A 24456-nucleotide genomic window follows, 5' to 3' on the forward strand; every position below is an offset into this window, starting at 1 on the left:
ATGGTCCTGACATGGTCAGGTTTTATTAGGGGTTGACCAATTATTGGCCTGGCCGATTATCGCCGACGATATCCAGCATTTTGCCCATTATCTGTATTAGCATTTAATTCTCCCGACTGCCGATAAGCAGTGTGCGTTTTGCAAAAAAAAAGGGAGGGACACTATCAAAAAGAAAATTTAATGGATAAAGTCAGATTCTGGTAAACTTGAACATCATTGAATACATTTTTTCCTTGAAACAACCGTCACTAACAGGTAAAATAACGTCAATAGGCCTATTAAATAATTCATTCATTCATCTAACAGTAATTGTAATATACTTACTGTTAGATTTTAGAATATAATTTAGATTCTTCTATTCAACAGTAAATATATTCTAACATTTTTACCTCCTCCCCGTGGCAGCATCACCAACAGCGTGTCGCCCTTCTCTGACCCACATCTCTGCATATTTTTCAGTGGGGAAGAATTAAACTTCTGGGTCATTCACGGAGATGAAGAAAGGGCTATTCAGTGTCTCCCCCATCATCCTGTTCCTCTCGTCTGTCTGGATAGCGTTCATCGCACTAAATCCTCTTTCGCATTCTGCTGTGGACACAGGAAGTGTCGAGACTGTAGACATCAATTTTTGAAGCTGCTCATCTATGCTGCCTTGGTGTTTGTACTCTCTGAAGTCCTTTTGCAACAGTACAGGTCTTTTGTAGGTGGGGACAGCAAATCTGAAGGACTCTGTGCAGGTTGAGTACCTCAGTGTCACTGAACAGGGCATTGTCTTCTTCAGAGGGCCAGGTGTTAGGATTCAGCTCTGCAGCAGCATCATTCGCACCCACCAGTCTCTGCGTGATGTTTTCAGTTAGTGCCGGAAAGATGTTTGATCGAAACTCCTCAGACTTCTTGAGTTGTGTTTCACTTCACTCCCTTGAAGGTACGGGTTCTGGCATCCTTTTTAATCGTGGACTTTAGGGATATCAGCGCGATGTCAACTTCTGCTTTTGCTGTGATTGCCATAGCATCCCTTCTTTGTGGAAACAGAGACAAGGCCTTCAGGGTTTCTAGGGCATCTTCCACACAAGTCATCTCCAAAACGAACAGCCAATGAGTCATTTGCTCAGTCATTTCCTGCGCATTTTGCTTTCTCCTTGGTCGACCCTGTATTGTTTTCAGGCAGGTTCTGAAACAGTTTAACCAGTGCTGGGTGGCTCTCTCACAAACCTGTCACTGACATGCATTAGGACGACAGCCAGCGAACATCGAATACTTTTCCTACCCTTCTTGCACGGGCACCAAACTCTGTAGCCATCGCTTCTAGTTCTCATGTGTTTGGGACTTTGAGAAAAGAATGCATACACTGAGTCAATGAAAATCTGGAAGTGACTTGCTTGAGTGCATTTTCTCGACTGTTTCTTGGACAGCAAGTTCCAGCTTGTGGTTCATGCAGTGAATTATCACCAGGTCGGAGTTGGTTCTCTCTCGCATCAGTGTGGCTAACCCCCTGTATCTTCCCATCATGACAGAAGCTCCATCCATACTGAATCTGAGCAGCCAAGCCCGCAGAATATCTTCATTAATTCCTTGCTCATAGTAACATTGTAGCTGTGTGTTGCAGATTGTCTCACTGGTTCCAGTTTCCAGCTCAATAAGTTTGAAAAGAAAAATTACGGGCCTGATTTTGGAATGGGATGGGGATGTAAACAATGAGGCAGTTTTTATTGGATGTCAATGTGCTCTCATCAATTAGGAAGCTGAACTTATCCAGGGACTTGACAACATATTCAGCTAGGCTGTGAAAACAAAAGACGTCTCTTTCCAAACCGAAAAGAAAAGTGGATGGTGAACACAGACAGTTCAGTGAAAATGCTATCTGCCTGATATGCAAGGAAAAACTTGCTGTTCTAAAGGAATATAATGTCAAGCATCATTACTCGACTAAACATGGAGAACAATATGAGAAGTACCAGGGAGATGAGAGGAAAAAACGAGCCACACAGCTACATAGAGGACTATCTTCTCAACAAGGTCTTTTCCATAAAGTGAAGGACGCTGACGCTGCAGTTGAAGCAAGTCATGTGGTGAGTGAATTTATCGGCAAAGCGGGAAAGCCATTCACTGAAGGATTGCATGTTGCACATCACTTACGTATATTCTATGTCGAGAAAAGAAAAGCTTGTTCAACAAGATCTCTCTATTGACAAACACAGTGGCAGAACAGATGAACGAGTTATCAACTGATTTATGAACAATTACGGGACAACAGCCATCTCTGTGACGCTTGATGAAAGCACAGACTGTACTGACAATGCACAGCTAGCCATTTTCATCAGTGGCATTAATTACAAATCCGAGGTGACAGAAGAGTTGCTGAGTTTGTGTGTAATGCATGGCTGTACCACAGCTGAGGATATATTTCAGCAGCTGCGAGCGCAACTGAGCGGGCTGGTTTGCCGTAGAACAGACTGGTAGACATTACCACTGCTGGAGCCCTGTCAATGACAGGCTACAAAAATACAGACTGGTAGCGCTGAAACAAAGAAAGTTAGAGGAGGAAAATGTAGAGCTGGCAGTTGTTCTCAACAGGCACTGTGCAGCAAATGCTTGAAATCTGAACATGCCATGTCTGTTGTCCAGAAATATAACAATTACATCAGGTCCAGGAGTTTACAGCACTGCCAGTTCCGGGCTGTTTTAGAAGAAATCCAGTCAGCATATGGTGATGTACTTTACTGAGGTGTGCTGGCTCAGTAGGGGAACTGTCTTGAAGAGATTTTTTGAGTTAAGAGCAGAGGTGAAAAAATTCATGGAAGATGGCAGAATGGATTTTCCTGAACTTGATGATCCAAAATGGATCATCAATGAAATGATGGGACCAATTGATCAACAAAGTTAAGGTAACTAATGGAAACCACAAACCTTGATCTTTTTGACCTCTGAGATGACTTCTGCGTGGCCTACTTGTAATTTACTGTCCTTAACTGAACTCAGTATGAGCAGAGCTTTCATTTGAGCCTAATATTAAGGCTCTATGACGATTTTGAAAAATTGACATTTAAAGAGCCAAAGATTGGCGGCCATCTTGAATTTAAAGGTCAAAAATAGGTCAAATCAATAATTCTACATAATTTATGAATTTCTTGACCCAATTAGTCTCAGAAACCATGTATTATGCAGCACTGTGGGCCAAACCATTAAAAAGATAATTTCCAGCTTGGCTGACGATAGCCATTTTGGATATAGGGCTCTCACAAAATTTCCCCACATTTTTGTGAGGGGCACCCCAGCTAATTTTCTTTTTTAACCTTTATAGATGACAAATCCAGTGAGAAACGAACCTTCGCTCTCCACAGTGACGGAACTGCAATAAATGACCCAACCATTACGGAGGCAAATATTGTACTTTTCACTTCACTAAATGTATTTGTTAACTAGTTATTAGTTACTTTGCGGATTCTGATTAATATAAAATAAAAATCAACTAATAAGTTGATGTACTGTTATAGATTAAGCTATCCAGCAGTACAAAATAGATGAATATGAGCTCCCCCTTAACCTGCTGCGACATTAAAGTCTAATCTTTGTGTTGGAGTTCGGCTCCAAGTCGGTTCCAAATATTGGTTATCGACCTCCTTGGTAACTAATAGTCGGTATCTGGCCTAAAAAAACATATCGGTCGACCCCTAGTGTTTATGCTAGAAAAGTTTCCCAATAGGTAACAAAATTGTGCGCATGCACGCACACATACACACGCACAAGAATACAGAAATGTGTAGGGAAAGGTAGACTTACACACAGGACGTGCAGGGCCACAGCTCCTTCTGTTCTCTCTTTGTGTGTGAACAGGTCTGTAGGGAACTCGTGCAGGGCTGAAAGAGACAGACACATATGGTTACAACGGTTCATTTGCAGTATATGAGTGTGTGTACTGTATATGTTTGTGTGTGTTTACAGGGAACATTTTTCCAATGCCCAGCAGAGAGCACAGAAACCCATCGAATTCATGAGTAAGGACAAAGAACCTTGCCCAGCGAGTACCTTGTCCAAGTGTGTGTGCGACAATTTAACTGTGCCCTTCCAAGGACTGTGTATGAGCATGCTTCCTGGGAGAGAGACAAGACGAGAATAAGGAAATAGAAAAAATTAGCACTAGGAGGACAAAGAGAGGGCAAAGAGGAGAGAGAGCATTTTAAAAATAGAGCAAGGGATATTTAGGGTAAGGCAAGTGGGATGGAGAGCAAAGGAGAGAGAATGGGTGGTGGGAGCTTAACTGCAATTTGCAAACTCTACTTCTCTGCATGAAATAACGGGTTCAATTGAGCAACAGAGAGCAGCTATGTGTGAGCAAAAGACAGAGACAGCAAGATTGAGAAAACTGTGGAAAGCTGGCAGACGGAGAGAGTGTGAAAGAAAACAGAAAGAAGGGAAAAAGAGGGAGTTTGGTTTTAAATGGTGGCCTGAGTGATTCTGCCCCTTCTCCATGGCTCCTTGACTTCCTCCACTCTCTCAGCCCCTCAGTCCCTCCTTGAGTGCCAAGACCAATGACAGGTGCTTGGCTGAGTGAGGAACCTTTGCATCTCAAGTCACCACTGTCGTCATTTCCTCCCACACAAATCAGGAGCCCATTCACATGCCACCACTGACATCTGTTACATATTTCAGAACATACACTATTCAGTGGGAAAGGCCAGCCAGGCACCACGCAGAGAGTTGGGCTAATGCTAATGATTGCTAGCATGTGGTGCAACAAAAGGCAAAGTCAGAATCAGAAATATTTAATTGACTGGCACAATAAACATGGAGAGATTGTCTTGGGGATCTTGGTGAGGTAACAACTGACAACTTGTAAAAAGGTCTAGTACAACCCCAATTCCAAATAGTTGGTAAACTGTACAACATAAATAAAATTAATTGTGTTTAACGACAACAGTTTAAACTGTTCCCAAGCACATATAGTCATATCCTTTATACAATCATGTTTTTCATCAAGTGGTTAACCACGCCCCATTCTTGTTTGTGAAGAAATGAGTCTGTCTTCACAAGCAAGAAAGAGTATTCAGAAGAGTACTCTGATTACACAGACAGCATGCTCAGTAACTGCAACAGATATATATATATATATATATATATATATATATATATATATATATATATATATATATATATATATATATATATATATATATATATATTCAACATGGTGAACAAATTAGTGAAAAGGGTTCAACTGTTTTTAAAAAGGCAATTGCAGATACTGATGAATCATTATCAACAACACATCAGGCAGCACAAGTCATTTAAAGCAGGGGTTTGATGTGATGGGAAAAAGGTTTAATTTTAATGGAGCAAAGCACAGTGGTGGTTTAAGCTAAAAAACAAATTCAGCATGCTAACATAAAATTAGAATGCTAACATGCTGATGTTTTGTACATTTACTTAAGTACTGTGCTAAGGTACAAATTTGAGGTACCATTTTATGTAACTTTATACTTCTACTCCACGACATCTTAGAGGTAAATACTACACTTTTATGCCACTACATTTAGCTAATAGGTTTAGTCACTAGTTTCTTTTCCAGTTACAAATTCCCATACCCTTCCTGTCCTGTGAAAACCATGAATGTCCAAATGTTGTAATTCTGAATTTGAAGTCTTCTGATAAACCTAAGAATTAAGTGTTCATGGGTTTATGGAGTAAATTATTCTACTCCCTAAACTAAATTAACAATTTAAACACCCTGTTGGATTAGCTGGAAAATAAATTGAAAGCTGAAAACACAAACACATACAGTCGAACAGACACAAACAGCCCTCTAGAGATAGCTGGTTCTCACAACTAGTAGTTTTGGCACTGTGGGCAGGTGTGTGGAGATATACAGTATGGAGATGCTAGCAGGACCAGTAACTGGTTTGCTGACCAGTAAATCTACCTTGTACATTGTATCTTGTACCTTGATGATATGACCGTACTGAGATACAGGAAATACGTCAGAGAAAGAGTGGGTATGACATGAGACAAATGTTTCAAACAGGAACATCAATGTCAAATCTCACAGAACGTAGGGTGCTCTTCACTTGAGAGGCAGGTAGGCTAACCATAAGTGGGTGAAAGAATGAATGAATAAAGTTAGTTAGTTAGGAGTAGTTGACTAGTTTATCATTACACCTACATTTTGTCTTATTTCAGCCTCAATTACTTCACAACATGTTGTGGAAAAACAATAGTTCACTACTTTCCCACTGTCTTCTCCCACCCCCACTCTCCCCCATGTACTCTGTTGACCTATTTGCTTTTACAGTATCTTGTAGTGTTTGAGTGGCTGCAGTCCTCCTCTACAATATGTTTCACTGGCTGCTATAACTTCTTAAGCCTAACACAATGCAGAGCAGCCAGTAAAAAGCCACAGAGGCTACAAAGCAGCAGAGCAGACAGCCATCTCACTGCGACAGCTGGATGTGTTTAATATTTATTGTTACAAGCCGGTGTCAGCGAGCTCAAACTCAATCCAAATGATTGAGCCAAAATGCCAGGCTAGTGTGTGCAGGTAAAGAACAAGCAACACTCATGACAAGAATTAGGGCTCAATGTAGATTAGAAAAACACAATAAGGCCTGTCTGAAGGAATAATGCTCCAAGAAAGATCACCAGAGCTAGTGATACATCATTAGAGTGAATGACAAGCCTAAATCAGAAAGGCTGTTAATAAAATGAGCAGAATGATTAATCTGACTGTGTCCTGAAGTCTTCAAAGAGCCTGCAGATAAAAGCCCCGACTGCTAATTACTGTTCCAAGAAGCATGAAGCCCAATATCCCGTGAGAGGTGGTGTGTACATGTGCAAATGTGATGTAGAACCGCACACTCCCACAAGAAGACCACTGAACCTTCATGTAAACAAGGTGTTTTATACACATTTACAGTCAAAGGTTCTGCTTCACAGCATCAGCCCTTTTTAAAATTGAACTGAACTAAACATGTCCATCATGTCACACTGGTTTGTTTAAAGCAAACAGAATTATACACTTCAAGGGTAAGTCCAGTTTACTACTTGGATCTTGTGGTTTGGTCATTAGTTATGACCAAAGTCACTGACTGTTCATTGAACCCCTCCCCTGAACAGTGACTGTCTCACCATCATATCCTGGCATATGGCAGGCCTTAAAACCACATGAAACAGAAGGCGAACTGTTATTTACTTCTCTATATTTATGTGTTTCCTGTGAAAATGGACAGTAGCCAATCGTGTTAGTGAGTCATGCCTTCTGCCATGCAACTACATGTCAAAGTAGCCAAGTCCATATAACCGGCAGCTTTCAGTGAACACAGACAATTAAGTGATGACAGAGCCGGCCAAGAATGACCTGAGTGGGACCTGAGGTGGCATCCGAGACCAACGGCTGCCAGTTTGACAACAGGGAAGCCAAGTTTGGCTTTTGACAAGCTGGGGCCCAATATTAGTCAGCTAATAGGACTGCTAATGTTAGCTGCATGCATAAACAAGAAAGCGCTAACTGTCTAACATCAGCTTAACTCTGTAAGCCACCTCGGTACTGGATTCCCTGTCTGCGTTGGTCTTGGAATTTCTGTTCTCTCCCGACACCAGCTGTGTTCACTTGGAGTACGATACAGTTAGCTGCTGTTAGTGGTTACTTTAGCAACAAGTCAAGCCATGTGTTCATCAGGAAACTTCGTAAATCACCAAGGGTTCAGGCAGAGCAGCCAGAGAAGGGAAAGACCACAGGGAAATAAAGGAAAAGGAAGGAAAACCAGAAAACATTTTCTCCATAAAATATGATCCAGTTTCACCCAATTCTACTTTGGGTTTTTGTACAGTAATCAGTGAAACACTCATCTTCAGTAGTGTCTTTCTGACAAGGAATCTTAGCTCAGTCAGTATCTTAGTAGTAACTTTGCAGTACTTCCAAGGTAAAGAAGTATAACTACATTTTATGCCGTTACAAGTTACATCAAAACATTTAAGATGGCGCATTCACCATGTAGTATTTCATGCAATGCTATTGCTACTTAAGTCGCCTTTACAAAATTCTCATTTCACAAGCAGTCAGCTAAAAACAATTAAATGACAGCTGGAAGCAGAGTTTTCAAACAAATCACGACAGGAACTTAGCTAATGGTCGATAGCTGACAGGGTCAATATGTTACCTTGAGTAAAAAGGTAACATGATGACCTTACATACAGCTGTAAAAGCACAATAACAGGTGTGCAACAGACAGAAGATTACATTGCTGTGTGCAAGGATCAGAGTAGCAGAAGAAATGTAGACAGATGTGTGGCCTCTAAACACAATTTTCGAAACCTGAACAACTGCGGTCACCCTGAAATGGAAATCTTACATCAACTCAGGGAGAGGTGGTCAGTCAGAGAGGAGGTAGAAGCAGCCAGATTGAGGTTAACAGCGCTCTATATAAGCAGGTGCGACAAGGGGCTCAGGGGCCTCAGAGTCCTGTCAAGTGGACACGGTGATGGAGACAACCATGTCCAGACTGATGCTCTCTGTGCCAGGGGGAGATACAGGCAGCAGATGCACTCAAACCCATTGCCTCATCTGGTTTACACAAACAAGGATGCATAGACACATACCAAGCACCTGCCTCACTTACGCTTGCTACTCACAGCTTAACCCTATGCTTCTATGTTTCAGGAATGGAGTCTTTAAGTCTCTCAGTTCACTGAGTCTTAAACTGATAAATTCATTATGCATGTATGCAGGATTTTATAGAAATTTCTAGTTTGTGAATTGTAAATAGATCCCCTAAATTAACTGAACCTAGAATGCACTGACCCTACATTGGCACACACATACACTAACACTCCAACCACTCTACTCTTGCACATCTTTAAACCTTCAGTCATGTAGGAGCAGTTGACACTATTGTTTTTATTTTATTGTTTTTGTTCTTACTTTATCCTCACAGTTATACAGTTACACAAACTAACTCTTGAGAGCCTCCCATTTATGGTGTACTGCTGATCAGTGAGCTGCTACACTGTCCTGGCTGAAGCAGTTCAGACACACTGACAGGTGTAACCCCTTTGTTTCCACTGGGCACGTCTCTGTTACCTGGCATATGCGCCACTGCTTTGTTCCACCCTCTACGTGACTTCATATCCCACCGGGAGCGTTTCAGAAGTGAAGCGTCATGGCTGCCTGATTTTGTTGACTTGCTCAGACTGTTGTCTCCTTGGTTTTTGTGCTTCTACTGTGATGGAGTAGGCTACATAGTTAAATAGTTTCGTTATGTGTCTGTTTTAAGTGTGTTTAGTGTTGATATTTCTGACTTTGGCACCGGGTGTTTTTTTTTGAAAATCAAGCTCTATGACGTTGCGCTGTCTGCAGAGAGCCGCTTCTGGGATGCTGCTGACACGTGTTGTGACGGGCCCGTAGGAAACTGGAGGTAACTGAGGGAGAGCAGACCCTTCCTCATACACTCACTATGCAGAGTTTTCCTGCATGTCTTTCCATGAGAAAAAGTTGGTGCTGGTCCATATATTCTGAATGTTTTAAATGTCCTGGACAAATGGGAGAATTTCCGGTTAAATATCATCTGTGTTTATTGAACGTAAAAACATTTCATGGAGACTGCTGATGCCATGCAGCACCAAACAACTGCCTGTATTTGATGACCTGGGAAAGAGACTCAACAATCAAATCAAGAGAGTCAAAAGCCTGATTAAGTTGATTAAGTCTTATTCTGATGCTGGCTCAGTCCATGTGTCTGCATCTGCGTTCAGTTCAGAAGCTCAAATTTAGTTTTTGCTCATATTTAATATTTTCACCTTTGGCGAGAAAGTGTACACTTTGTGTACACTTTCATGTTTAATGTGAACACAAGGCTGGACATTGTGACCAAAAACATTTAAATAACTTGAACTTTAATAGGTTAATTACTGGATAACAGAAACTCTGGCTCAGACTTAAAGCAAAGCAGATTCTTGAGGTGGCATATCTGTATTAGAGTTAATAAAAAGATGCAAGTGGATGCAAAAGTACAGGGCGCTCTATCTTAAGCTCGGTGCAAGGCGGTGCACAGTGCAGCGCAGGTGTTATTGCTAGTGTCAGTCCGACACAGTTGTCATTTTCACGCCCAGCGCCCACGCTGTGTAAATAGCAAATGTACTTGCAGCCACCTGTGCGCCCCTGGGTGTGTTGGTCTTAAGTGAGGTGTGGTCAGATGCACTAATGGCGGCTGCTATCTTGAGGCAATGAAAAGTGACAGCACCATATACCAACAAAAAGCTGCTCTAAAGTCAAAGGCGCAGTCTGTTTACTGCTATTTAAAGAGTGCATTATTCAGACAGTAAGACACTGTTCACACACTCTGATTTTATTATTTGAGAGGCTGCTTTCAGTTATTTTAAACATTTTCACACTGTAACAAATGTCGTGGCACATTTAATCAACAAAACTAAAAGCTGGAGAGGAAACTCTACAGAGAAAACAGAATTAAACTTTCAGCTTCTAAAATAAATATGTTGAGACAGGATCTCAGGATTTATCAGGACAGCTGCTTCACTCCAAACTATTTTACTGTATGAATCTGAACTGTGTGTGTAACCTTTTGATGTGTAGAAGAACACAGAACATTAATTCACGTGACATACTAACCCATCCTGTCGGCCAGTCAGGAGTTTTAATAATCAATAAAGTTTATCAGCTCGTGTGCGAATTTGCATGTTAATGTGGAGATACAAATATCGTTTCTGCTGCTGGAGGATGCTGCAGGTAACATCATTAATATTTGCCTTCCCCCTCATCCCACCGTTATTGATCAGGCTGACTTTTATGACCTGTCCTGCCTGATCCACAGACTGAGAATCGCACACACAAAGAGGGACACAGCAGCGCTCCTCCTCCTCAGTTAAATCACAGTGTATTTTTTCATATGCAGTCACACAGAGTTGTTGATGGGACAGATGATTGTGAAATGGCGGGGCAGAGGGTGCAACAGCCGAGGATCACATCCTTTTCCATCAGCGAAGAAGAGTGCCACCGGTTAATATGTGCCAGGCCCTGGCGCACCTGGCTCTTAAAGGGAATGGGAGACGACACTTGGATAGGTTTGATTTATGTTCCACCCAAAACAAGCCCATGACTAATTCAGAGTCCAAATAAAACCCCTTTGTGTCGTGTGCAGCACTTTGCGCCAAGATTATCCGCCGTTTAACTAGCAAAATGGACTTGGACACACCCTAAACGCACTAGCACGTTGAGTTTTAGACCATAGTGTCTTACATTTGCTCTTGCACAGCAAATTCGCCAGAGTTAAAATTCTAGTGTTGGGCCATTGTAGAGTTAAGTGTTGAGATTGTGGTGTTGTCTGTGCTACTATGAGCTCTGCATTAGTGTTAAAAACAGTGAGGGCAGGACATTGTCTGTGTTAATCTTCAGAGTTTCAAGTATTCAACACCTACAGTGGTACTTTCTCAACATCCGGGGCGTGTCTTTGGGCAGGTGCAGACAGCTCGTTGAGAAATGTGAGAGCCGCCATTTTGTTCCTCTCGCATCGAGCATGAAAACAGAAGATTGGTGAGTATTTCTTACTTAATGCTCGATATTTTACAACTGAATTGCATTAAAATTTGCTTGTAATGAGTTTTTGGTTCAAATTTTGGAGACACGATGAAAATTTGTGGCATTAGTAACGAGTTCCTGACGCCGTGCATCTACAAGCAGGCAGGCGCGATAAAGATGATCGTGAACTAGCTTAACTTGGCCCGTTTTGAGACGTGTTAGCTAACATACCTCTTTTTTAAAAACAGAGTTTTGGTCCGACAGAAAGTTTAACTGATATTTAACCGTTTTTGAGCTGTGGCTGCGTCCATTCGCGGCAGAAACGCGCACTGTCTCCTCAGTGAGCACTTAATATTAGCCCACTGAAAACGTGTAAGCCAGTTATGGCTGTATCTCATACTTGTAGCAGCTAGCTGCTCTCACATTCAAAATGTTACCAACGTAACTTTACTTTAACCTACTTGTTGGCTTTAATTTGCTTCTCCGGTGGTTTTAATTAATTTGTGTGTGTCTTGACTTGTAGCAATCCACATGAAACAGAGGGTCCCTGTTTAAAATCTCATCCTGCAGGTGACTAAAGTTGAGCTGCATTTTTTCATCTTATAAAGCCTCCTTATGCAAACGTGACTGTAAGATTAGGTCATTAGTGAAAGAGTCCTGTATTCTGCATTAATTTTAAATTATGTAAGTACTCAGATGACAACAAATTATATTTTTTCCAATCAGACTGAGTAGTATTTGTTTTGAGTGAACTGCAGATGTGGTATCATGGTTGGATTGTTGATTTCTTTCTCTTTTTTGGCTACAGTGAAACAATTGTTTGGATCTGAGTAGTAAAATCACACAAGTAACTGATAATTAGAGAGCAAGCATAAAGGGAGGCATATTCTGTGTTTTTCAGTTCGTATGTTTGACAGGCTGCAAAGATATCGCAGTCATCATAAGAAGTGTGAAGAGCAGTATGTTAAATTCCAGGCCAGTCAGGCAGAAAGAGAACATCTACAAATCAACCACCTCCAGTTCCAAAAAGTATATTTTGATCTTTCAGAGAGCATGTCAGAGTAGTGATTTTAATTGTCATTTAAGCAATTAAAAAACAAAATGGAAGTTATATTTTCAAGAAGCATAAAAGTGAAATCTAAAATATGCCCTGTTGTCCCTCTCTGTGCAGGCTCCTGCTGAGTATGGCAAAATGATCATTAAAGTGCAATATCAGAATCGGAAGAAATACATCAAACTCCAAGCTGCTGATTTCAATGAATTCATCTCTGAAGGCAGATTTCTCAATAATTATAAATAAGCAGTAACTCAGATTGAGAGGATGTCATATTTTATAATTTCATCAATTTGCAATTTTTGTCTTTAATGTCTTTACTCAGTGAGAGAAAAGTTCTCCATTCCTGTGAAAGTCTCTGTGGAAGATGATTCTGGCACTGAGGTGGACGAAACAGTGTTTGCAGAATTGTCCACTGTGGAGGGGATTTGCTTTGTAATCAAGGATTGTCAAGATGATGGTATTATTTTGCTTATTTATTTTCCTTATTATTTTAACCCATAATTATGCTTCAAGTAAGTTGAATTGTTTATTCCGTCATTTGTTTTTAGAGTTCGGCGTATCTCACTCATCATCTCCATCCACGCCACTATCTTCACCCAGTGGGAGTTTCCTCTCTGTGTCCATTAGCAGTGACAGTGAAACATCAAGACCACCACTCAAGCGAACTAGAAGAGATGAAGAGGATTGTCACAGCTTTTCAGCCAGAGAAGTGAGTTTATTGTCAGATTCCTACATGTAGATATTTTTGATCACGTGAGTTGTAATTCTCGCCTTTCTGAATTATTTAATTTTGTTATTCTTCTAGTGGTTTGATGTCATTTTAAAATCTGTAGTGTTTTAGGACTTCATTCATGTGCTGTTTTGTCACTCATTTGACCTTTATCCAAAAAATGCAGCTTTTGCAGTATGGATATTGCACTTGGCCGTATTTGATTTTATTTATTTTTAGAAAAAAATGTGCATCTCTGCATTGTAACAATAAATGCTCTAATTCAGTGTGGTCATATTTTGTTAAGCTGATAAAGCAGATCCTGCAGACCAAACCAGGAGGGACAACAGTGCTTGAAGAATATGATGAGACTGGGACTCTTTGTGACAGTAGACGAAGGCAGATGGTTAACATTCTTGCAGCTCACATGGTTGAGACAGAAGGGTAAGTTTATGATTGAAAAGTTGTGTGGTGGCAGCCATTCAGCATCTTGTATTTTTCTCCCTGGGGTATATAATTGCAAAACGTATGGCAGGTGAATATTTTGAGACAAAGTTACCAATTTTCTATTTCCAAAAATGTTGTCAGATAGTGGAAGGACATCAGTGGTTGTTTAAATGAGTTTTGAGAAAAGCAGTAGTTGTCATATTAAGCTCAATTCAGCACTAGCTGACTTGCATTACTTAAGTAATTCTAACCCCATAATGCATAGGTGCTTTTGAATGTGAGCAAACGATACTCCTTATTCTGTTTTCAGGAGAATCCCTCAGCGTGTAACTAAAGAGAAATACGCACTGGGCATTGTTACCTTGTTCCCTGCATTAAGAGATCCCCTTTCCAAGAAAGGATATGTAAGTTTTATGTCTCTTAATACACAGCATTATTTTGTTTTGTGACAGTTGTAATTGTTTTGAGAAGTGGTTATTCATACTGGAGTTGGTGCCTATGTTGATCTTAATTGATATACGTGTGTTAAAAAAGTGTTAAAAACCTCTGATAACCAATGTCATTATAAATTTTACAAAGTACCTGTGTGCCACTGAAAATTGAGATAGTCTGCATAAAATGGCAAATACTATATTTTTGTGTAACCTTTTAAGTTAAAGTGGAAAGTCTACACTTAATCCACTTCTTGATTGTTTAATTTCAAATTCATTGTGGCTGTGTAAAATGGCAAAAAGATTTTAAAAAATTGTTCAAATAATTTGACCATAACTGTGTACTATGATCAGGGGGTTTCTGCTCATTTCCTGCTATTCACTCATTAGGCTGAATGCGGTTATTTCTCTGTCCTTCTTAAGGAGCACTTCTACGACAGCCAAAGTGGTTCTGGATTTCTGGCATGGCGACTCAAGACAATTCAGCGAAAGACAAAACTTGGATTCAAGGAGCCGAAAACACAGACAGCAGAGGGAGGTGGACCTAGACACGAGAGGAACCAGCCTGAGATTGGTGGTCAGTTGGATGAAGAGCGCTGCAAAGAGGTTGTATCCTTGATGAACCACACCAGTGACAGAGAAATCATCCTGCAGAAAATGAAGGAGACCTTTGAATATAGACAGCGTCTCATCCACAACTCTGAGGAATCACACACAGTACTCTCTGTGTTCCCAAGGCTGCTGGACACAAAGGGGCTGGCAAGTATTGTTATTTGTTTCCGTGACCGCAGTCCATAGCCATTATCTTACAATTTGGTAGTCAGAAATATAAAGTGAACCAATATTTCTGTTTCATCTCTGGTACTGCAGATACCTCAAGATTTTAACCTCCTCTTTGGACCAGAAACAGCTGCCAAACTGCTTGAAAAGTGGCATACAGCATTTAAAGGAAAGGTGATCAGAGAAGCTGAGAGCCTTGTGACTACCCCAGTTCTCCAGAGTTTGCTGAAGTCTGCCAGGAATCGGCATGATGAAGCCTCTGAAGATCGCCCAGGTATTCAGTTAATGACCAAAACATTTGTTTTCCAGTGTATTGGGTTATACATAATACTGAAAATGTGGCTTAACACTACACAACTGAAGAAACATGTGACTATACAATTTTTTTTTTCTTTTTTTCTTTTTTTTTTTCTTTCTTCAGAATGGGACAGTGATATGGCATCTTTCCTACTGCTCCTTCATATCCTGCCACCTCAGCCTACAAAAAAGAAAACGCAGAAGATCAGTGCAGCTCAGGCTATGGGCCATCTTGTTGTGTTTCACAAGGTATATACTGGGCCACAATATGTCAGAGGGAACCATTGTTCAAACCCCAGATTACAATGTAATTTGATATATCATTTGTCCCATAGTCATGCAAGAGCCTAGAAGAACACCTGGAGAACCAAGACGGTCATCGCCAGCCATACCTTCTTGCCTCTGGGACCAGCAAACGGGCCATCAGCACTTACTACACGGTAATGGACAAGAAGCTCATCCCCTGCCAGGGAACCACATCATTAGCAGCGGTTGATGAACTCTTTAAACTGCACTTCGTTTTTAGTGTAACCTACGACAGCGCTCTCCACAACATGTTCACATTCCTCCAGACAACAGTCTACGGTATTGATGTTGACACCACAAAAGAAAGTCCAAAGGTGAAGGAACTGAGAGCCAAATTCATGAATAGCGGCTAAAGGCCAGGTTCTACAATGTGCAACAACTGTAGTTCATTGCGTAATGTACCTAATTGGTCACTTTTCTTTCTTTTTTTTATGATTTTGGCGCGAAAAAAATTTGGTTTTAAGTCAAAAATGTGTTGCCACAGTAAAAGAAGGCCTAACAGCAAAGAGCCACATTCATCATTGTGATCCAAGAGCAAAGTTCTCAAACAATGTACAAGTGCCACGTTTGCCAATCCTTGCATGATGCACCTAGTGCACTAATTCAGCACCTTAAGTTTTTTCATGGGTTATATCCTGGCAAAAAATTTGTTGTTGTTTGTGTTCAAGAAGGATGTTCACTGCAGTTTAAAAGTTATGCAGGTTTCAGAAAGCATTTAGATAATTGTCATACTGCTGTTAACATGGGCACAAGTGACGATGTTAATATCCAGACACCACATCAGTCAGACATGGGTGAACAGAGCTCACAAGAAAATTTAAATGACATGGCCCTAGACAAGTTCATGAAAGTCTTAAAGAGCAAGTGTTGGATGCAGTGCCTGCTGATAATCCTAGTAGAAATGCAGTGGAAGAAGTCTTCAGCAATACTTTTAATCCCTTTAGTGACTTAAACACCAACTCGAAATGGACCAAGTATTTTAGTGAGAAATGGGATCTTGTTGAACCAATAGAAATTCATTTAGGGGTCAGATATGATTCAAAGAGGAGCAAAGTAACTGGATTATATGAACAGGTGCCAGTGAATGACACTTTCATTTATATACCTTTGTTCAAAACATTAGAGTTCATTTTCAAGAATGGTGAAGTATGTCGTCATATTAATAACCCTGCTGCTCTTGGTGACTTGTATAAGGATTTCTCTGATGGAAAATATTACCAACATCACCCATTATTTTCCAAATCAAAAAATGCTTTGCAACTTCAAGCTTATTATGATGACTTTGAAACATCAAATCCACTAGGGTCGAAACAAGGCATTCATAAGCTAGGATGTTTATATTTTACACTCCGCAATTTACCGCCACGTTTAAATTCATCCCTCATGAATATACATCTTATTTCTTTATTTCATTCCCATGATGCAAAAAAGTACGGCATTGACAAAATACTCACTCCGTTTGTTGACGATGTAAAGGTTCTAGAACAAAATGGAATGAAAGTGTCATTTACTGAACAACCTCTCTATGGCACCATTGCCCAAGTAACAGGTGACAATTTAGGTCTAAATTCGATTCTTGGGTATGTGGAGTCTTTTAGTGCAAACTACTACTGTAGGATGTGTCTCATTGACAAAGCTTCAGCTCAAACAGTGTTCAGCGGAAATGATCCACGGGTGTCGTTACGCACCGCATTAACCAATAAGGAGCATTACAGTTATCTTGTCGAAAATCCAAGGGAAAATTCTTGTTTTGGGATCAAACGTGATAGTATACTCAATTCTTTGTCATACTTCAGTGTAACAGATAACTTTGTTTTTGACATCATGCACGATATCTTAGAAGGTGTGGCACAGTACGAAATTAAGTTACTTTTTGAATATATGAATCAAAACTTCATCTCTCATGAAAACATACTCCAGCGTGTATATGCATTCAACTATGGCTTCATGGATAAAAAGAATCGTCCAACACGTGTAAACATGACATGTACTGGTAGTGGCATTGGGCTTAATGCTAGTCAAACGTTATGCCTCGTTCGGAATCTCCCTCTGATCTTTGGTGATGTTGTTCCTGAAGGTGACAGACATTGGCATTTGTTGTTGCTTTTGTTGCACATCATTAACATTGTTTTTGCTCCAAGTATTACCGAGGGCATGACTGTATTTTTGAAGCATCTTATTGAAGAGCATCACAGGTTATTCACAGACTTGTATCCTCAAAATAATTTAATCCCAAAACATCATTTCATGATCCATTATCCTGAATGCATACGTCAGATTGGTCCCTTAGTACATGTTTGGAGTATGAGGTATGAAGCCAAGCATAAATTTTTTAAGTCAAGCATAAAAAACTTCAAGAACGTAACCAAGTCGCTTGCAAAAAAACACCAGATAGCTGTTGCCTATCACTGGGAATCATTGTCTGCCAAAGGTATTGAGTCTGGGCCTGTCAAATCCAAAATACTGACTGATGTTGAAAATGGTGATTTGATTTCAAAGCATTTTCAAATTGATGTGTCAAGTGAAATAAGTGTTACTACTTGGGTTAAACATAATGGCACTGAATATCACACAGGTCTTGTTGTTTGCACAGATTTCATTGATGAAATGCCAGTGTTCAATAAGATTGTTAGCATATTTTTGAGAAGTGAAGTTTATTTTTTGGTCTCAGAGATGGAGACTACATTTGTAGAACATTTTCATGCTTTTCATGTTGTTGACAACATGCACAATTTTTTTGTTGTCAGACCTGATGACTTGAGATACTTTAAGCCTTTTGATATTCAAATGTCTTATGGTATTGACTCATTTTTCTATGTTGTGCCCGATGGCTGCATTGTATAGGGCAGTGGTTCTCAACCTGTGGGTTGTGTCCCCCAAGAGGGCCCCAAGATAAGTTTCAGGGGTCTCTAAGTCACAGTTTTGAGATAAAAATCATTTTTCTGGGACAAAAAACAAAAATCACAATTTTGAGATAAAATAACAGTTCTATGAATAAGGAGTTGCTACTCTGAGATTAAAATTTTTTACAAGTTTGAGATAAAAATTAATATGAGATTAAAAAATTCATAATTTTGAGATGAAGTCAAAATTTTAAGAATAAAAAGTCACAATTCTACAATAAAAAAAACACAATTCTGGGATAAAAGTCACAATCCTGACATTTAAAGTTAATTCTGATATAAAACATAATTCTTTCCAGGAGTCTCCAAATGGATGTTGAGGAAAAATGCCTTTAACATATATATAATTTGCCTTAAAATCATTTTTATTGAGTTGATTTGTACAATTGTACATGAATTCTGATTGAATATGTGCAAAAACCTCTTCATGTTTTGCAATTAAAAACTGAGAGTCAGAAGTCTCAGTGCTGGGGGGACAGGGGTCCTGAATGACCAGCCTGTTTTTCCTTGGGTCACCACTCAGAAAGGTTGAGAACCATTGATTTAGGGCAACAACAGTTACAGGCTACCTCATGTTTTGGACAGTGTTTTATTTTAGAGTGTTTTGAGTGCTCTGGTTGTCCAATTGTATGTGAAGCCCTTACTTAAAGAAAAATAAATGTTTCTTTCATTGCAGTACTTTCTGGAGTGATTATTACACATGCGTTGAAGGATAGTTAGATTAACGGTTATTACATTTTAATTCATACAATGTTAATCTTAAGAGGGTATCAGTCAAAACGAGTTAAATTGTAGTGTAATTTTTAAGTATAATTGACACCATCCAGTGTTAAGTTAACACTAATGCAGTGTTAACTAGTTATTCCAGGAGTGTCTCAAATGAGTGAACTTTTAACACTGTTAGGTGTTACTGTACTCCTTTACAGTGTTAATATTTTACACTATAAGAGTTTGTTAGATAACACTGTCATAGTGTTAATAAAAATAACTCTTTGGAAAGTGTTAATTTAACACTTTTACAGTGGTTCACATATAAACTCTGGGGGAGTGTTAATTTCAACTCTCAGGGTGTTAAATGTGCGATTTCAAATTTGCAGTGTGGCAGGAAAACTGAGGTTGAAGTCGTCCGCACAAACAGTTCAACCCAAGGCTCGATGACTTTAAATCTTAAACATATGGAGATAAAAAGTCTGGAAAAATTAAGATTAAATAAATCATTCTTCGGTTGTTTTTGCCAATTTTAATTTTAGCAAGAGGTGAGGCAAGGAGATACCACAGTACACTGAATCTCTTAAAGCATTACCACATGGGCATATGATCACCAACATGACTATCTATCTAAAAACATAAAAGGTTTATTTCAACAATACCTAAAAATCCCCTTTTATGCAACTGCTGCATTTCAGAAGCAACCCACCCTCACCCTATTCAAACATATTCATACAAGACAACCAATGAAGGGAGGGCGCTTTCAGGTTCAACAAAAGATGCATACTGCCCAGAGATACCTTCCGTCCACTGTCAAGGTTAAATTACTCTACCCATTCTGTATCTGATGACCAAAGTACAGTTAGCACTCACAAATTCAAGATTCAGGATTAGATAAGCGCACAGAGAATAATGTGGCTGCTTTTGGCTCAGTTAATCTTTTTGAATAGGAAATTCTGAACATGTTACTTAATAGGAAACTACTAGAGATGGTGATCTGATAAATATTGGACCTGTGGTTAGGATACTCTATCAGTTAATTAACAAATTTGTCTACGGAGCAGGTGAAATTGTTTGACTAGCACGATCAAATGCGTGCAATCACATCAGTCCACTTTGATCAGTTTCATCAATATCAGCACTCCTGCCTGGGTGCCTGTAAAGTGTGCTCAACTGTATCCATTTGAACACAAACTCCATAACAACAGAGTGAGTGTCTCCATGAGGCGGAGTGTGTTAAAGTGGCAGAAGAGAGAGGTGGGCAAAAATAATAGACTGCTAGTCTTAACCGGAGGGGAGTCACTCCTCTGCTGATGTCGCTGCTCCGTGGCACACTTGCCATTAGCGATGACGTTTGATGTACTACATGCAGAGCGCAGGCCGAGATGCCTTTCATTATGCATGATGTTTGGGGATTGGAAAAAAAATACATGATGTATGACGGGAACGGTGTTGGTGTGTAGGGGGTAATGGACGGATAAGGAAAGGAGGGATGGAAGGAAGGAGGGCTGGTGTGAACACTGCACATAAGGGAAGCAAGAGATGAAGAAAGAAAAAGGGATGTAGTTGCCCTGGTAATTAGTACAGTTGTAAGTAAGGTCACTTGGATGAACCCTTAACAGCTGCTGATAGTGCTCTGGCTTCAATTACTCCTGCTAGTTGCAGTACACACACACACACACACACACACACACACACACACTGAACATGTAGATGTGAGACGCACACACACATAGAGGGCAGTGAGATTTCCATTGTTTCCCTTTCTGCAATCATCCTGGTCTCCCCAATCTGCCTCACTATGTACAATCAGTGGCAGTCAATGTATCAATCAGCAATCAGAATTCGGCTTGCTGGGGGACATTTTCTGCCTTGGTCTGCTTCATTCTCCTGTTGGAGCTGACTGCCCGCCTGCCTGCCTGCACCATCCCATGCCAGTCTAATTTTGCAGGCAATTTGGAAGGAGGCACTGTGAGCCACTGAGGGGATCTGAATCGAGATAGCATGTCTTCTCTTTGGTTAGTTTTCCTTGTGCTGGGGATCGGTGGCACCTTTGCTTTTCCTTTATGCTTCACTGAACATGTTCGGATGCACAAGCTGCACGCTAGGAGCTGTGTTGTAGCATTTCTGCTCCAACATTTCTGCTCTCTGTCTTTTGCATCCTTATTTTCATATTTGCTCTTTCTGGCTTTCTTCTGCATAATTTCTACTAGCAGTTTAGTGTGAGAGACTATGTGAACTATGTTTGATCCTGCTACTTCATTTGATTCTTCTCCCTGACAAAACAACTGTGTCATGTTACCTTCAGTTTTATTACATTTTTCAAGGTCAGCAGATACAACAGGTAAGACTTAACAACAAATAATGATGATAACATTACCCAGCCTTTCAGATTGCCCCCCACTCTTAAGCAGAATTGCCATATCACCAAAGTAAGGTACAGGATATTAGGGGTCGTGGCTCTGTTCTAGGTCACCCTCAGTTGACTTGCTAATATTGTGGAGAGTGTGTGGATGTATTCAAAGAGCTGGATATGGCACAGCAACTTTTCCTCGCTGCCAAATTGCTCCAGTGGCCAACAGTGGTACTGCAACAGCAACAACAAAATCATATTAAACCAATAATTCTTTACCATGAATTAAGCTCACCAGATCTGGGATCTGCCTCAAATTGTCCTCACTCCCGAATACCAGCACTTAAATACGCTTTTTTGTCAAGATCCATGCATTATTCCCTGGGAAATTAATGAAAGTGTCAGAAAACGCCCTATCTCACAATGTTAAAGGAGCTATTTGTAATTTCCAGCCACTTGCATCAAACAAATAGGGGGCAGTTTTTCCCCCTTTCTCAAGGTTTAGTTTAAACCCTTTATGCTATTTATACTATATATTTCATTTGTCTCTATGCAAATTCATTATTGCACATTTTTAAAATTATAAAGACCGAAATAATGACTACTATGTCTGTATTTATGTAACAATTTAATCACCATTGCTCAGTTGTATTCTTTTATTACACAATAAGTGCTAAATAAAACTTTAGGAGGTAAACATTGATACTAAATTCTGAGAAAAACTCATTCTAGGGGTGTAACAAACACAGGTCTGTGGAAGCAGACATACTACACAACCCTTGTACACCACAATTGAGTAAAGCTGGCACAAAAGCCTTTCCAGGAGGTTTGAATGTTTCATTTCAGATATTGTCAACACAAAAAGCCTTTCATGTTCTGACATTTATTACAAAGTTTACAAAAGACACTGAAATGCGATTCCTTTTTTTAGGGGCAGGAATTTGCCTTGGTGTCTGGTGCATAAAAATGAAGGCTTATTACTGCAACAGTCGAGAACAAAATTACAGAACACAAAAATTACAATGAAAATAAAAGGAAAAACTAAAACAAATACTACAGCAAGTATGTATGTTTTTTTTAGACTCACAAAGCTGTACAGTTTTGTGCAAAGGTTCACAGTATGGAGAGTGTATGTCATGGAATGATGGTCTATAATGTCAGCTGATGTAATATATAGAGACAGACGTTCACTGGGGGGGCTTGTTGATGAGACGAGCTGCAGATGAGAATAAAGCGCAGATTAGTAATTCATCACTGGACTGGAATTCTGCTCCTAAAAAGACACAGGTGTGGCAGGACAGTTAGTTTAGTTGAAACACATTGTTTTTATTAGAACATGTTAGCACTGTGTTTATTATACAGTGTGAACAGTGATGTGACCAGGCTAAGATATATACAGTGTGAACTCTGTAGTGTTTTGAATATTTTTTGTAAAGCCTTCTGTACATGTAAGATATGATTAGTAAGATTTTTAATTTTAATATTACAGACAGGATTTATTCATTATTTCCCTCTGATGATGTCAGTACTCATACATCATAGTGCCATCTGCACTCTTTCAGGAGGAAAGTAAGGAACAGTTGTGTACAAGACTAATGATTTTATATTGTCATATAGCCCTAACCCTGCAGAGAAAAACGTGTTCCTCAGACAGCCATATGGTTTTCACAGGACACACGGTTTTCAAAGAACAACTAACTGAGATGTTCAGCCCCTTTAGACGTACTTGTCACTGTCACTCAGTCCAATGCTTGATGCAGCAGGATCTACCAGCTCTGCAGGCCTGGTTGTTTCTTCATGGGGGTAGAAGCCAGAGCTGCTCCTTGTTCTTTCCTGGAGTAAGAAGTTAATGATTTACTAACTGTACACAATATCTACCAGTGTCACTGCTACAGTTAGACACACTTAATTAACTTTATAATGTCCTCAAAAATGTATAGCGAAGTTACATAACAGTCTCATAACCATAATGCCAAGTCGTTGCAAGAATTAATTGAATGACAATATTCGGTCTGCTACTGGGTCCATACAATCACAGTTTTACAGTCAGCTGTCACAAATAAAAGCAACTAATAACTGACAACAGAGCAAGAATAAAGCCAATCAAAATAAGACTGCTATCTTATGATCTTCACATGTAGCGTTTGTGTATACAGTACGTTTACATTATAGCTTACAGTACCTAGAAAATAGTCACATCACGCTAACCGTTACACTTTTTGCTGTCATTAGTTACACTAAAGACATGTTTAGATGTTACTTACCAGTCTAAAGAAACGTTGTGAGTTCATCATTTAACTTGTCCACAGCGGTCTCCAGTGTTAGAAAGCTTCAACAAAATGTACTCCTGTTTAGCTTCTTTTCATGTCGCTTCTTTTCTCTGCACACTCTGTTGATAGGGTTAGTTCATTTTTTAAAATCTTTTAAACTAAAGTTATGTCCAGATCTTACAAAATGCACCTTTAAAGAAAGTGAGAACAATTCCTGGGGACATCCCTTTATCCGAATATGCACCAAAACTTAATTGGGTCTATTCTGGGCCAAGACCCATCGTCAATCCAAGTTTCATGGAAATTCGTTCAGTATTTTTTTGTAATCCTGCTGACATACCAACCAATCAATCAACAAACAAATGGACACATAACCATAACCTCCTTGGCGGAGGTAATAAATGTAAAACTTTCCCAGTGCTGAAAAATAGCTTTCTACCGGCATGTCATGTCAGTGTGAAGTCTACGGGGCACAGCCCAGGAGAGAGACACTAGTAGTGTGCAGTAGGATGCACAGCACTGAAAGAAACCAGGAAAAGAGAACATGTTTATGGCATATGCTTCATGAAATATTCAATTCAAGACTGTGACCCAATAATTCAAAGGTAAGCTGCTCACAGGTGCATATACTGGAGAAGGCTTCTGCGAGGATATGCATTACAGACCTACTCTAG

The 24456-nt window shown here is 39.8% G+C and overlaps 2 protein-coding genes across 2 annotated transcripts in view; one reads left to right on the forward strand and one right to left on the reverse strand.

Moving 5' to 3' along the window:
• Positions 1 to 24456, reverse strand: part of LOC140998883 (sodium/potassium/calcium exchanger 3-like) — an 85464-nt gene that overhangs the window by 28507 nt on the left and 32501 nt on the right. The window contains exon 3 of the mRNA XM_073469298.1: positions 3781 to 3857. Within this exon, the coding sequence (XP_073325399.1) occupies positions 3781 to 3857 (77 nt within the window). The remainder of the gene's footprint in view (positions 1 to 3780; positions 3858 to 24456) is intronic.
• On the forward strand, positions 11469 to 15901 carry LOC140994567 (uncharacterized). The gene is made up of 10 exons (XM_073464271.1): positions 11469 to 11536; positions 12045 to 12091; positions 12693 to 13035; positions 13127 to 13287; positions 13595 to 13731; positions 14045 to 14138; positions 14589 to 14924; positions 15036 to 15219; positions 15367 to 15491; positions 15578 to 15901. Exons 5-10 carry the CDS (start codon positions 13691 to 13693, stop codon positions 15899 to 15901), a joined length of 1104 nt encoding a protein of 367 aa, XP_073320372.1. The 5' UTR covers positions 11469 to 11536; positions 12045 to 12091; positions 12693 to 13035; positions 13127 to 13287; positions 13595 to 13690.

Source organism: Pagrus major, chromosome 1 (genome assembly GCF_040436345.1).
Source record: "Pagrus major chromosome 1, Pma_NU_1.0".
NCBI lineage: Eukaryota > Metazoa > Chordata > Actinopteri > Spariformes > Sparidae > Pagrus > Pagrus major.